Genomic DNA, 14,246 nt, shown 5'->3' with positions numbered 1-14,246 from the left:
CACATTCTTCTCTATTTCCCCTTGTAAATTCCCCAAAATGCCTTTATGAAAACTGCATGTGTGATTGTGCATCCAATTTAGTGTAGTAGTTAGTACCAACACACGAAAACCATCCCTTCCTATAATGGATATAGAAAGACTGAATTCAAATGTACAAAAATATAAATAAGAATCTATCGCTGACTGGTGACTGAGTCCTCATTCTTCTCTGAAGATTAAACTTGGGTTTGATTCATTGCTTGTATCACCATGAGAGTGACTGGCAGTTATGAAAAAAAAGTACTGCTCTTAAAATAGACAAAGCATATCATCTGAACAACATTCAGGAGTCAAAAGACAAGGAAATTAAAGTTTTGTTTTATTGTACCAGTACGTGTTCTTAAACAAGAGATGGTGAAAGATTGAAAGCTGACAAAATATTATACTGGTGGTTCTTTCGATAGGTCATTCCTCAGGAGCGAGCTATTCAGATATCGGGATTTTCATCTTTTTAGTTTAGATACAGATCCTCGGCACACCAGATCAATGCCGACCATTGATTACACGAACACCTGTTCTATGTTATCCCACTTTTGTATCCTACACACAGGGGGCAATTTACAGAACCCAATTAACCTACGAACCTACACATCTTTGAGATGCGTGAGGAAACCCTAAGAAAATCTAACGCTGTCACAGGGAGAACGTACAAACTCCGCACAGACACCACCCATAGTCAGGATCGAACCCTGGTCTCTGGCTCTGTGAGGTGGCAACTCTACCGCTGCATCACTGTGCTGCCTTGAAACTCAGTTCCCTGCACAACTGCTGTGAAACCCTTCAGCAATGGAACAGAGATTAATTTTACTGGTCTATTCAAAGATATTTAACATTAAAGGCAAGATGATGAAAGTTATCCGTCTACATTTTCAGATTTTATTGTTTTCTAGATTTTTAATCTTTGTCAAATTCACTGTGGTGTTGAGAAAATACAATGAACAAAATTAGGAAATCCTGAATGGCAAAGCACCCAGTGCTGGAGTAACCCAGTGAGTCAGGCAGCATCTGTGGAGGGAATAAATAGACAATGTTTCAAGTCAGGTCTCTTCTTCAGACTCAGTCAGGAGGATCGCCAATGCGTCGCCAGTCCATTCTCTCCCCGATGTTGCCTGACCCGTTGAGATACTCCAGCACGGTGCGTTTTGCTCAAGATTCCAGTATCTGTAGTTCCTTATATCTCCGTCCGATATAGCATTGTCCAATAAAGAAACAGTGGGTTAACATTTCATCATCACACATATACTATACTATAAATATGGTAAAGAAACAAATTCTGCTAATTTTCTAAAATTGGAATCATGATGCATAGTCACAGGCAGCAAAATTCAGAGTTTGCTTCCTTTCGGGAAACGGTGGGTCAGTAACAATAAAGTTTAGGGGTGGCACAGTGATTCTGCTGCCTCACAGTGACAGAGACCTGGGTTCGATCCTGACCTCGGGCACTGTCTGTGTGGAGTTTGTACATTCTCCCTGTGACCGCACAGGGATCCTCTGGGTGCTCCCGTTTCCTCCCAAATCCCAAAGACGTGCGGGTTTGTAGGTCAACTGGACTCTTTAAAATGCTAATAATGTGTTAGGAGAGGATGAGAAAGTGGGATATCATGGAACTGGTGTGAATGGTTGATGAGGACTCGGTGGGCTGAAGGGCTTGTTTTGATGCTATATCTCTCAACAAACCTAAGATAAAATGCAATAAAGTAGACAAAGAATGGTTGCTTAATTGAACTTTGGCGACGTAGAAAAAGCAATCAAGAGGTTATTGTAGATAAATGCAAGAGAAAGTCAGTGCGGTGGGAGGCCATAATTAAAAAGCCACTGACTAATGGAGACCACAGTAAAATCAGAAGTGTTTTACTATACGATGTATTATTCTGATCTTATCTGTAATTTATTTTTGTAGTCTGAACACCTAAGCAGAGAGAGTTTTGGTGATGTTGAAAATGTGTAAAGATAAAAAGCAGTTGAACTAAGCTTTGAAGGAAGATTAACTAAATGAGACCTTGATGAAAGACCTCAAAATAACCCGCTGCAAGATATCATAATTAGGAAAGGGTTTGAGATAATTGATTCATGCAAATTGTTCAGTCTGACCAGCTCTCCAGCAGCAAGGCCACAAAATTATCTGGACGAAGACAAGATGGCTGACAAAGATTTCTTGCAGAATGAGAAAGTTACCAGCAAAACCTATGGAAGCAAACAACATAAACACTAAAGGTTAGAGAGCCTATACATGCAAAGAGGATGGCAATGTTACCTCACTCTCTTTAAATGGCAGCATCATGATTTTATTATGCTGATAATTTTAATCATGATTTTATTTTCACCACACTCATTAACTATCTGCAAAATTCTAAAAGGATTAGATTTGTAGCAAACATGATTCTGCAAAAGGAAATGCTTGGAGTACATAATTGTCTAATCTAAAAACTAATTAAAAATAGCATGTGTTAGATGTAAAGCTCTTAAACTTGCTTCACAAAGGGAGAGAGAGCGCGACTTCAAGCATGGTGTTGGGAAAATATACAAAACATGTACAACAACCTGACATAATATCAATTGACAATGAAGCACCAGGGGAATTAGTAAAAGCGTTATGCTTAATCCTGGAGGAATTGTAGACCTCACCAACACGACCCACTGATTGGATTTACAGACATCATTTGCCACAGATCGATACTCTGGTTTCGCTGTTCACAATCAGGTTTGTTTTTCAGAGCAATCTTAGCCTGCATCATTAAATACACAACAAAAAAAACACACACACACAAGCCATTGAATTTGAAAATAAATAAAGCATTTTATGCACACTTAGTTATAGCTTTGGCTGACAGCATGGTGAACTACACCAGAGTTTTTGGTATATTGCACAATACATGCTAAAAAATAATCAGCTGGATTACATAGAAAAATATTGGATAGAAAATATTTTATTGCTAACTATAACAGATTCAAGTTAATTACTATTATAGTTTGTCAAATAGCACTTTTCAGAAGCCTAAGGCTGGTTTGCACAGCGCGACACATTTTCACTGCACCCATCTAAATATCAGTGAAGCTACAATTACTCCCAAACGTTTCAGAGTTGGTAGACTCGGATTTGGTTGTTTTCATCCAGTCCAAGCTGGATGAGACCTTCCATCAAGGGGGAGGAGTTTGCTGCTGCCACCAGAGACCTGACGACGTATGTAAAGGAAATTTAACAAGTTTTCACATTTGAAAACATCTTGCTGTGCACAAAATTACAGGAATGTCAATCTATAAACCAGTAATGGTCACTAAATGCCACAATCCATCATGGTCTTAAAGATATTCCTGAGGCACGATGAGGTTCTGCATTAAAAACATTTTTACCAAAACCGACTCAAAATACCTTCTGATTGTACTGTGGCATCTTGTGTCGCCCAAGAACCTCAGTTCCTTGCGTTCAGTCTGAAGATGGGGCCTGACCCAAAATTTTGCCTGTTCATTCCTTTCCACGAATGCTGCCTGACCCACTGAGTTCCTCCAGCACTTTACATTTTGTTCTGAATGCACGATATTTACCACTTGTACCACATATAATAACTATGTACATTGGAGTCCAAACTAGAGACATTGTAATTGGAATTTAGAATTTTTTTATTCATCATTAATGAGACTATTATTAATAATGGGGTAATTAAAGCTTAAAACACTTTCAAATCCCCTTACCATCTTTTATTAAGGTTACCGAAGTCATGACAAAAACAATGAAAGGACTGAGGTAAGCAATGTGAAGGAACCCAGCTGATAATTACTATATAATTGAAGAGTCTTGGGCTGCTTCTTTCTCAGTGTTAATTCAACTACTTCTTGTCTCCTCTGAGCCCAGTCTACCGATGATGTAACTCGTCTGGTTCAATACAAACAAAAACAGGCTAAATATTATTTTGGAAGGCAGCACAGTGACAGATCTGCACCATTAAAAACATGTGCCACCTGAATCAGGAAGGTCACTAGATGTGAGAAATTACTGTGGCAGTTATACTGAGGGCAGTTATACAGAGTCTCGAAAAGGCATGATCATAAAACGGTGTCTGGGGATGCTAAAAACATGTTTCCTTTTTGTTTTGTAGAATGACTCATTTGTTTTCTACCGGATACGAGAGGAGAAATTTCACAAGTTTATTAATGAATTTGCACTGGTGACGTAGAATGCCACATTTATAGTCCTCAAGGGACAGATCTCCTCGGTCAATTGACTCCTGTTGGTTCTTGACTCAGGGATATTTCAAAGAGATTCATATCATTATGATAATGTCTATCCCAAAAATATTTAACTTAAAAATTACCTTGTCTATCCCTTTGGTACTTCTTGAGTTGAGGATTGTAATGTGCTCTGGGCCGGGCTTCTTAATTTTGTACCCCCACATCAAGATATCATCTTAATTTTGCTCTGTTGGAAAGCATTTCTTTTTTGTTTCCCTCCTCAACACGATTAATTCACAATTCCCCTTGAACTTTACCAAATCAAAATTGTCTTCCAATTGAAAGATACAACATAGAAACCGGCCCTAAGGCATAGAGTCCACACCGACCATCGATCACCTGTTCATACCATTTCAATGTTACCCCACTTTTGCATCCACTACTTACACACGAGCGGCAAATTACAGAGGCCAATTAAACTAAACAGCCACATATCTTTGGGATGTGCGAGGAAACTAGAGCACCCGGAGGAAACCCAGACAGTCAGAGGGCGAACATGCAAACTCCACATAGACAGGTTCGAACCCGGGTCTCTGGTGTTGTGAGACTTTACCAGTTGTTCCCAATTAATCAAATTAGCCAGCTATTATGAGTAGACTGCCTATTTGGACAAATCTGAGCAAGTTCAAATAAAGCCAAGGATAACAACAAGCAAAAAGTAACTACACAAGTAAAAGATTCATCTCACGAGGCAGTCTATATTGTACCTTGGCTCTGGAATGCGCAATTCCGCATTGTTTAGAATATAAATATTTTTTTAAATGCTATACTCTGCAATTCCATCTCAGTTATCAAACCCTCAGTCTTCTGAGGATAATCTTTGACATCTTACATTTCTATGATCCATGGATGAACTCAGTAACAAATACTGGCTTCTTCTCTTCTGAAACTACACCTGCTGCAGTCCGTCTACAACAGAAATACTTCATGACAAGATCCATTTCATGATGGTAGAACCCACTTTTGCTTAATCATAACCAGACAAAAACAACTTTGTTTAGTTTTCCTTTTCCTTTACTGATCTGTTCTGAAGACAAGGTTTGTATTTAACATTAGTTATTTTTGATTTAAGAACCACCTCCGTCACCTTTCAAATGATTTCGAAAAAATCCCAAAGATGTGAGGTTTTGAGGGACGATTGGCTACTGTCAATTGTCCCAAGTGTGTGATTGGGCGGACGAGAGAGCAGGATAATGTAACATTTGTGCAAACGAGAAATTGATGGTCAGTGTGGACTCGGTGGGCTGAAGGGCCTATTTCCATGCTGTAGCTATCAATGATTTATGTGATAAATAAAAATCATCAGGAGGCATCTTTAACAGTGTTTAAATATAATTACTGGATCGTTTGAAGGATACATTTTTGGGTCTTTTCTGAATGTTTCCAACCACTTTTTATTAGCTGCAATTACTTCTTGAATAGAAAGACCATTCTTTTGTGACATTTTAGAGTGGGACTGATGGAACAACTTCACCTGGTCACTGAGAGAAATAACATTCATTAAATCAATGTCAACAAAACGGTAATTTAAAATCAATACAAAGAATAAAATGTAGGTTGCAGAGGTATAGCTCAACATGCAGTCAGCAACCAAAAATCTATCAAACAATCTAGGTGTGAGGGTGTGAGCTATAGGGAGAGGTTGAGTAGGCTGGGTCTCTATTCCATGGAGCGCAGGAGGATGAGGGGGGATCTTATGGAGGTGTACAAAATCATGAGAGGAATAGATCGAGTAGATGCACAGAGTCTCTTGCCCAGAGTAGGGGAATCGAGGACATAGGTTCAAAGCAAAGGGGAAAAGATTTAATAGGAATCAGAGGTGTAACTTTTTCACACAAAGGGTGGTGGGAATATGGAACAAGCTGCGAGAGGTAGTTGAGGCTGGGATTATCCCATCATTTAAGAAACAGTTAGACAGGTACTTGGATAGGACAGGTTTTGAGGGATATGGACCATGCGCAGGCAAGTGGGACTAGTGTAGCTAGGACATTGATGGCCGGTGTGGGTAAGTTGGGCCGAAGGGCCTGTTTTCACACTGTGTCACTCTCTGACTCTAATCTATTGTGCACTGAAGCTGATAGTGAATCTGTATGCCCAAACCCCTATTGTATGTGCATGATATTTATACCTGCATGTACCGATAGACATACACATAAAACTGTTAAGAAATGCAGTGAACATTAATCTACAGACTTGAAATGAAATTTGAAATATGGATTACTGCAAAGATAAATATACACTGGCCAATTCAGATAGTGCACTCAAGATCTTAATAGATAATATAACGCTGAAATACAGCATCAATATCCTATATATTTCTTCCATGGTTAGTTGTTTTAGTGCCTGAAAATTTTGAACAGCAGTCAACAAACTGAAGAGTGTGTGCAGATCCTGAGATGTACAAAAACCTTATTTCCTTCAGCTACTCCTTCTCACCATGTTTCTATTGGCAACATCCTTGGAAAATTATCATCCAAAGGAAACAAAACTTTGAAAATAAACTTCACTCTTGAAAAACAAAACAATCTCAGATTTCTTTTTGTGCAGCTCAGCTGATATTTTGCAAGTGGAACATTAATTAAATCTGCATGTTTGCATAGTGTAATGTTACTGGCAAATTTCTGTTTGCATATCACCTGGGCTGTCTGAGAACAAGGATGCTGCAATATTTGCTTCACTGGCAGCCAGACAACAGGAGATATTCCAATGTTTTTTTTACTGAGAATTAAGCTTATTGTATAATAGAGAACGTAGCCATTATGCAAATTTGATTCTTCACAGGAATAAGCACAAGAGACGTCTGTCCACTTTGACCAAGTGACAAGGAGGAGAGGAAATTGGCAGATTGCTCAGGTGTTGAACAAACTTGACAATATTCGAATGGAGGTTTCACATGACATGACCTCATCTGCTACCTGGATGAACACGTGTATACGTTGATATGGGAGAAGTTTATCTGGCTTGGGTTCAAAAGGCAACGACCTTTCTAATAGCCTATTAGTTTTGATACAGTGTGAAAACAGGCCCTTCAACCCACCGAGACCACATTGATCACCCATGCACTAGTTCTATGTTATTCCACATTTGTGCCCTACACACTCGGGGCAATCTACTGAAACCAATGAACCTACACGTATTTGGAATGTGGGAGGAAACTGGAGCACCTGGAGAAAACCCACGTGGTCACAGGGAGAAATGACAAACTCCACACAGATGGCACCCGGGATTGAACCCAGGTGTCTATCGCTGCGCCACTGTGCCGCCGAATTGATGTGCATCCACACAAGGAGATTCTAATGCAAATTTAATGTTAAAGATTACTCCATGTAGAATTAGTTTTGTTTAAAAGATTTATTTCTAATTTTGATGGGGAAATATCCCACTATGACCACTAACAAAAGGACATTAAAGTCTAATAGTTTGGTAATGAACCATGATTTAAAAACGCTGGGATTCTCCAGCAGTTTAATCTATTTGCCAGAATTCTGTGAGCTCTGGTCCATTGACAAATTTGATGTTAGTTTAGTAGAATACTTCAGCTTAATGGATGAAGATAGATATAGCATCATAGACACAACATCTGGAGAAGTCCAGAGGTTCTTGGATGAAAAAGGAAAAACCTGGAGAATTAAGATAGCCAAGTGCTGGAGAAACTCAGCGGGTCAGGCAGCATCTCTTGAGAAAAAGGATGGGTGATGTTTCAGGTTGGGACCCTTCTTCAGAAATGTCACCCATCTCTTTTCTCCAGAGATGCTGCCAGACCCGCTGAGTTATTCCTGCACTTTGCGCTATCTTCTTGTCATTGGTTGCTTTTCTCTACCTCAACTGTATGAGGGCAAGATTAGCAAGTTTGCTGATGATACAAGTGTGAGTGTTTTGAAGAAAGTGCAGATGGTTGTGAAAGATTGCAGCAGGATCTGGATCGATTGGCCAGGTGGGCTGAGGAATGGTTGATGGAATTTAATACAGAGAAGTGTGAGGTGTTGCATTTTGGGACGTCGAACAAGGGCAGGATCTACACAGTAAATGGTAGGTCTCTGGGGAGTGTTGTAGAGCAGAGGGATCTAGGAGTACAGATGCATGGTTCCTTGAAGATCGAGTCACAGGTAGATAAGGTGGTCAAAAAGGCTTTTGGCACATTGGCCTTCATCAGTCAGAGTATTGAGTATACTAGTTGGGAGGTCATGTAAGATGTTGGTGAGACCACATTTAGAATATTGTGTTCAGATCTGGGCACCAATGTTATAGGAAAGGTATTGTTAAACTTGAAAGGATTCAGAAAAGATTTACGAGGATGTTGCCAGGACTAGAGGGTGTGAGCGATAGGGCAAGGTTGAGTAGGATGGGTCTCTATTCCTTGGAGCGCAGGAGGATGAGGGGTGATCTTATAGAGGTGTACAAAATCATGAGAGGAATAGATCAGGTAGATGCACAGAGTCTCTTGCTCAGAGTAGGGGGATCTAGGACCGGAGGACATAGGTTCAAGGTAAAGGGGAAAAGATTTAATAGGAATTCAAGGGGTAACTTTTTCACACAAAGGGTGGTGGGTGTATGGAACAAGCTGCCAGAGGAGGTTGTTGAGGCTAGGACTATCCCATTGTTTAAGAAGGTTAGACATGTACATGGATAGGACAGGTTTGGAGGGATATGGACCAAGCGCAGGCAAGTGGGACTAGTGTCGCTGAGACATTGTTGGCTGGTGTGGGCAAGTTGGGCCGAATGGCCTGTTTCTACACTGTATCACTCTATGACTCTAACAGTGTTCTTTCTACCAAACCTGGAGAATGAATCTAGTCCGACACGATTCCCATAGTAAAATTCTACACGATTGAACTGACATACAAAGGCAAAAGAAAATCATCGCAATGATGTGATTATGTGATAACTACTTTGGCAAAACAATCTCCCAACATAACAGATGTACCTTGCAGAAACATATCCCAACCCGCTCTCAGTAGGTGTTGGTTTTCCACTGAGGGTTGGTCTTCCTCCTGTCACAAGAGAATATTAAAAAAATGCAATAAACACATGAATTCAAGTTGATTTTCCAATTCATTAACTAAATGAAACCCTGGTTTAATTAATTCTCATGAACATTTTTTTTCACCAAAGTTAGTGTTGTTTATAAATTCACCCACAGTTTATGATATTAAATAGACAGCAACACAGTCCACTCTCTGAAATTCTTTCAGCTGAAGTCAGTGGAATGGTTTGGAGGCAGAACGGACACAGCACGATTGTGATTTTAGCACCATTGTTTCGGCTGAATTTCTGGTCATGATTACTTTTTCCACTCATTCCTCAATTGATTCTTTCTTTTACACATCATGTCCAGTTCAAAGGGATGGCAGATGAGCTGCCATTATGCGATTGCCCTTGTATTTCCAATTGGTAATTAAGTAGCTTTGCACCGACCGTGTCACTGTCAGAGATACATACTTTCATTGAGAAGGCAGGTAAATCATGAAGTGGTGATTCAATTTTGACAGCTTTTATTGCCCTATTAATGTCAATGGAAGGAAAACCTTGGCGTTGCATTGATTTTGCATGTCCTGGGCTAAGAAGAGGCTCTAGCGTGAGAATTAAAAAATGTAACCAGAGGTTTTTGCTTCAATAACCTCTGCAGTACTTAATATTACAATATTGCTTTATGTTATTCCGGGGGGAAAAACCACCTTCATTCTTCCATTGATGACATTTAGTTCATGTTCTGAATTCGTGATTCACCCTTTAGTGAATGGATTCTTTCACTACTTTGTCAAAATGAATCTTAAAACCTCTTAAAAAATAGAGACAGGTTATAGTTTATTTTGTTCCTCTCAGCCCCAGCCCTCGTGTAGAGAGCACCTATTAATAAAGTAAAGCCTTTTAAAAAGGAAGCCTTTTAAATCAGGACACAAAGTGCTGGAGGAACTCAGCGCGTCGGTCGGGCAGCACCTGTGGAGAGAATGGACAAATTATTTTTCGGGCTGGGACTCTTCTTCAGATTGATTAGAAGAGTCCCAACCCAAAACATTGTCTGTCCATTTCGTCGACAGATGCTGCCTGACCCTCCGAGTTCCTCCAATGCTTTGTGTTTTGCTCAAGATTCCAGTATCTGCAATTCCTTGTGTCTCATCAGCCTTTTAAGTCACTTTGTTGCACTTGCCTTGCAAGCGTTCAATATCACGGAGGTTAGTAAGATTCTTGGATTGTTTAATTTGCACCGACAAAATCAAACTTAAGCACATATAAATTCAACATTGCATTATAATAATGATTGTGATACAAGATAGATTAAAAAATATGGATTATGTTGGTTTGAACTAAAGTTTCCAAAATGGATCTGGAAACTGGGGAAACAAACCTTTTCCAAATAAAGTAATAAAAGAACAGGTGCATTTCCATCATTACCAGTACATTTTTCCCCACTCAACATGGGAAACACTTGTCGGTAACGCAAAAAATGACCCACATTTAAATAACATATTTCATCTCTCTGAACACCAAAGCACTTTATAGCCAGGGTAGTACTTTTGAAGGTAGCTGCCAAAAAACATGAACATAGAAAGTGCCCTCAAACAGCACATAATGACCATCAAATCCACTCCAGAGACATTGATCGAGGGATAAATCTTGCCAGTTAATTAATGGTTACTTCCTCGGGACAGAATGCACTGCAGATGCTGGAATCTTGCGAGGAAGGCAATGTTGTGGAGTAACTCAGCAGATCAGGCCACATCTCCGGAGAAAAGGATAGGCAACGTTACAGGTTGGGACCTTTCTTCAGAGTGATTGCAGTTGGGCGGAGAAAGCTCGAAAAGCAGTCGGGGTGGTTCCTAGCCTGGGAAGTGATCTGTTGTGATAGGTAAGGGGGGGGGGGGTTACTTCCTTTGGTTCTTCAAAATAGTGCTGTAGGAACCTTTTATGTCCATGTGGGAATGTGAGAGTGCAGGCCCGAGATATCAGTCAAGATGTCTCACCTAAAAAACAGTTCAGACCCACGCAACCTCAAACAAGAACATAACTTGAATAATAAAAAAAGGAGAACATCTGACCTGGGAAGTACTTGCGCCACCTCTCACTTAACGCATCGTCCAGAGATTGAGCAGCGGGATGGTGGAATGGGGCATTTGTGCCTCTGTTCCAGGTCCATTGCGAGGGCAAGGGAGCAGTGTTGGGAGCAAACAATGAGCCACTCGGCTGGGAAGCATACATCGACAAAGGCACACTGCAACCAGCAGCTGGGACGGTAAAAGCCTGTGCTGTGGAGAAAACCGGCGATTGCTGCATTCCCATTGATCCGAGAACAGAAAGTACACTGTTCAGGTCGTACGTAATTTTCTGAATGGACTCGCTGAGGTACTGCATGTTGGCATGCTGAGCAAAGGGCCACTCTGACATCAACTCTGCTGTATAAAGAGGTCAGACCAAAAAGTGAGACAAACTTACATGGCACACATACAGATACATATGTACTATAGCTCTTAATAGTTTTGTCTTTATCCAAAGCACAATTGGATTGAAGGTATAATCATCATAGATAAAGGGGTATATGCTGCTTTCCTTTAAAGCAGCTACTTTGAAACTTGACATCACTGTAACCAGATGCAAATAGTTGCGGCAATATCAACATAAAAACTCAGTAAGTAGTGCTATTAACATAATACCTATGGTGAACTGGCCTTTTAACAGTATGAGCTATTCTTGGAGAGCTTGCCAATAAAATGTTCATCCAATATCATATCTCATCTAATATAGTTCTCCCTCTTGCAAGCCAACTGTTACAGGCTACCACTAATCCCAATCGACATGTACTGATGGCATTTACTGGCGCAGGGACGCAAGGAGCTCACAGCGTGAGAACAATGACTTTTAAAAGGCAGATTTATGGAAAGGAAGGGTTTAGAGGGCTAATGGGTAAATGCATGCAAATAGGCCTAATTCATTATGCCAACCTGGTCGGCATGCACAAGGTGGGCCGAAGAGCCTTTTTCCTTGTTGGACAGCTCGATGACACGTGTACAGCCCGTGTTTCAAACCCAATCCTTTGATATATCACAACGCCACATAAATTTTGGTTTTCATGCGCTCAATTCTGGTCGGTTTATAAATATTTGATTCAGTAATTGCTCTGTCCAATAGATTGTTTGTTACATTTTAACTGAAATAAGAATGTAGGAATCACAAAAAATAATACAAGTACAAAAACCCAGTGGGAGGAAAAGAGAACCCTTTTTAAAAAAAAAGTGGAATTGGAATTCACTGCTTGTCTGTTTCTCAGAGCAGTGTGAATTAAATTCAAAGCCATCAGGGAGCTTCCTATCCTGCCTGATCAACCAAACAGGTTTGTTTTACGTGTAACCTTGGCCCCACATATTAACCAACAACAATTACTTTAAGTCAACTCTCAGGCTGGATACATGGTCCTGCAGCAAAACAGGTCATTATTCATGGTTGGGGAAAGGTAGAAGGTCAATAAAAGAAAAATGATAAGGTAAACGAGTTATGAAAAAGTGATCATGCACACAGATATACACAAAGCATGTAAGGAGACGCAAGAGAACCACAAATTAGAATTAGCTGAGAGAAACCAAAGTCAAAAGCAAAACAATGCTGATGCTGGAAATCTAAAGCAAGAACAGAAATGTTGTAAATACTCAGACTAGGCTGGGATTTGTGAAGATAAAAGCTTTAACTTGTTGATCTTTCATCAGACAGGCCCTTGAGCTAAAACGCTACCTCTATTTCTCTCGTCATTATTGCTCTCTGCTAGTTGAGTATTTCCAGCATTTTGTTTTAAATAGCAGATGAAATATTATTTAATGTAGACCTGGCAAGATGCTCACTTTTCTGCTGAGGAAGGTCAATGCTGACCATGCTGCTGACATCATCGGAGTCTGTAAGGTCAAAGGTGACAGCTTTCTTGCCCTCTGTGACTTTTGCCGAGTCTTCATCTGAAAGCTAACAATGTAGAACGGTCAAATTCTCTCCTGAATCCACTGCAGGATGGTATACAAAAATATAGTTTGTCTGGTGCGTTGAGTTAGCTGACCTTATCCAGGACAGCAGCTGATGTATGCTATCCCTCGGTCAGAGAAGGGACAACTTCTCTGACAAATGGAAAGATCCATGATAACAAGGGTAGAGAGTGTGACCAAAGTCCTGTCGTCACAAGGAGGACATTCTCCATTTTGCTATATGTCAATAATACCAAAAGGATTGACAATGGATCTGGCAGCTCAAAACCCCAGGCTGCCACGAGGTAGCGTGAATTATCATCAATATCAACAATGGACACAAACACAATCTATAATCTCATTGTCTAGCATATCTGTCACTCTAATCATTACTATCAAGCCAGGTTCAATGAGGAGTGCAGCCGGACATACTGAGAGCAGCACCAGACATCACTCAAAACAAGGTGCCACACCAGTGAAGCTGCAACACAGGACAACAAGCACACTAAACAACAGCAGCAGCATGCAGAGTTACGCAGTCCAATCATCAACAGATCAGATTGAAGCTCAGCGGTTCCATCACATCTAGTCATGAATGGAGTGCACATTAATTTACACAGCTAACGAGACAACGTGGCTCTAAAAATATTCCCATTCTCAACATTGGCAGGACCCAGCATGAGTGCCAAGGACACTAATGCACCAGTAACCATGTTCAGCTTGAAGCACTGAGTGGATAAATTCACTTCTTTGATTCACGATCTCACCACAGCCGTGGCCCGCACGTGAATCAAAGAAGCGAATTCAAAAACTGATGTTGAATTCTCCAGCTTCAGGTAACTTGCTCGCCCTTTCTGTTTGCAATGAGACTGGCCATTTTGCTTGCCGTTCTTCTCTTCCATTCTTATTTTGTTTGTTTATTCTGGTCTGCTGGGGATATTCCCCGATCTCACAACATTTGTGCACATTGCTCAACTGCACATTTAACGACAATACTGTTTCCCCCTACTGCAGATACTCTTTGTTCTACCCATTGCTCTC

General features: G+C 40.4%; 1 protein-coding gene across 1 annotated transcript in view; it reads right to left on the bottom strand.

Annotated features, from left to right (window-relative positions):
- Nucleotides 1-418: 418 nt before the first annotated feature.
- The window catches only part of cep164 (centrosomal protein 164), a 161,332-nt gene continuing 147,504 nt past the window's right edge, over nt 419-14,246 (bottom strand). The window contains exons 27-31 of the mRNA XM_078426641.1: nt 13,095-13,209; nt 11,304-11,657; nt 9,191-9,257; nt 5,625-5,747; nt 419-3,212 (exon numbers count right to left, since the gene is read on the bottom strand). Of these exons, the coding sequence (XP_078282767.1) occupies nt 3,116-3,212; nt 5,625-5,747; nt 9,191-9,257; nt 11,304-11,657; nt 13,095-13,209 (756 nt within the window). The 3' untranslated portion in view covers nt 419-3,115. The remainder of the gene's footprint in view (nt 3,213-5,624; nt 5,748-9,190; nt 9,258-11,303; nt 11,658-13,094; nt 13,210-14,246) is intronic.

Source organism: Rhinoraja longicauda, chromosome 32 (genome assembly GCF_053455715.1).
Source record: "Rhinoraja longicauda isolate Sanriku21f chromosome 32, sRhiLon1.1, whole genome shotgun sequence".
In the NCBI taxonomy this organism is placed as follows: domain Eukaryota; kingdom Metazoa; phylum Chordata; class Chondrichthyes; order Rajiformes; family Arhynchobatidae; genus Rhinoraja; species Rhinoraja longicauda.
Note: the sequence above shows the minus strand (reverse complement) of the source record. Positions and strands in the feature narration are given on the sequence as shown.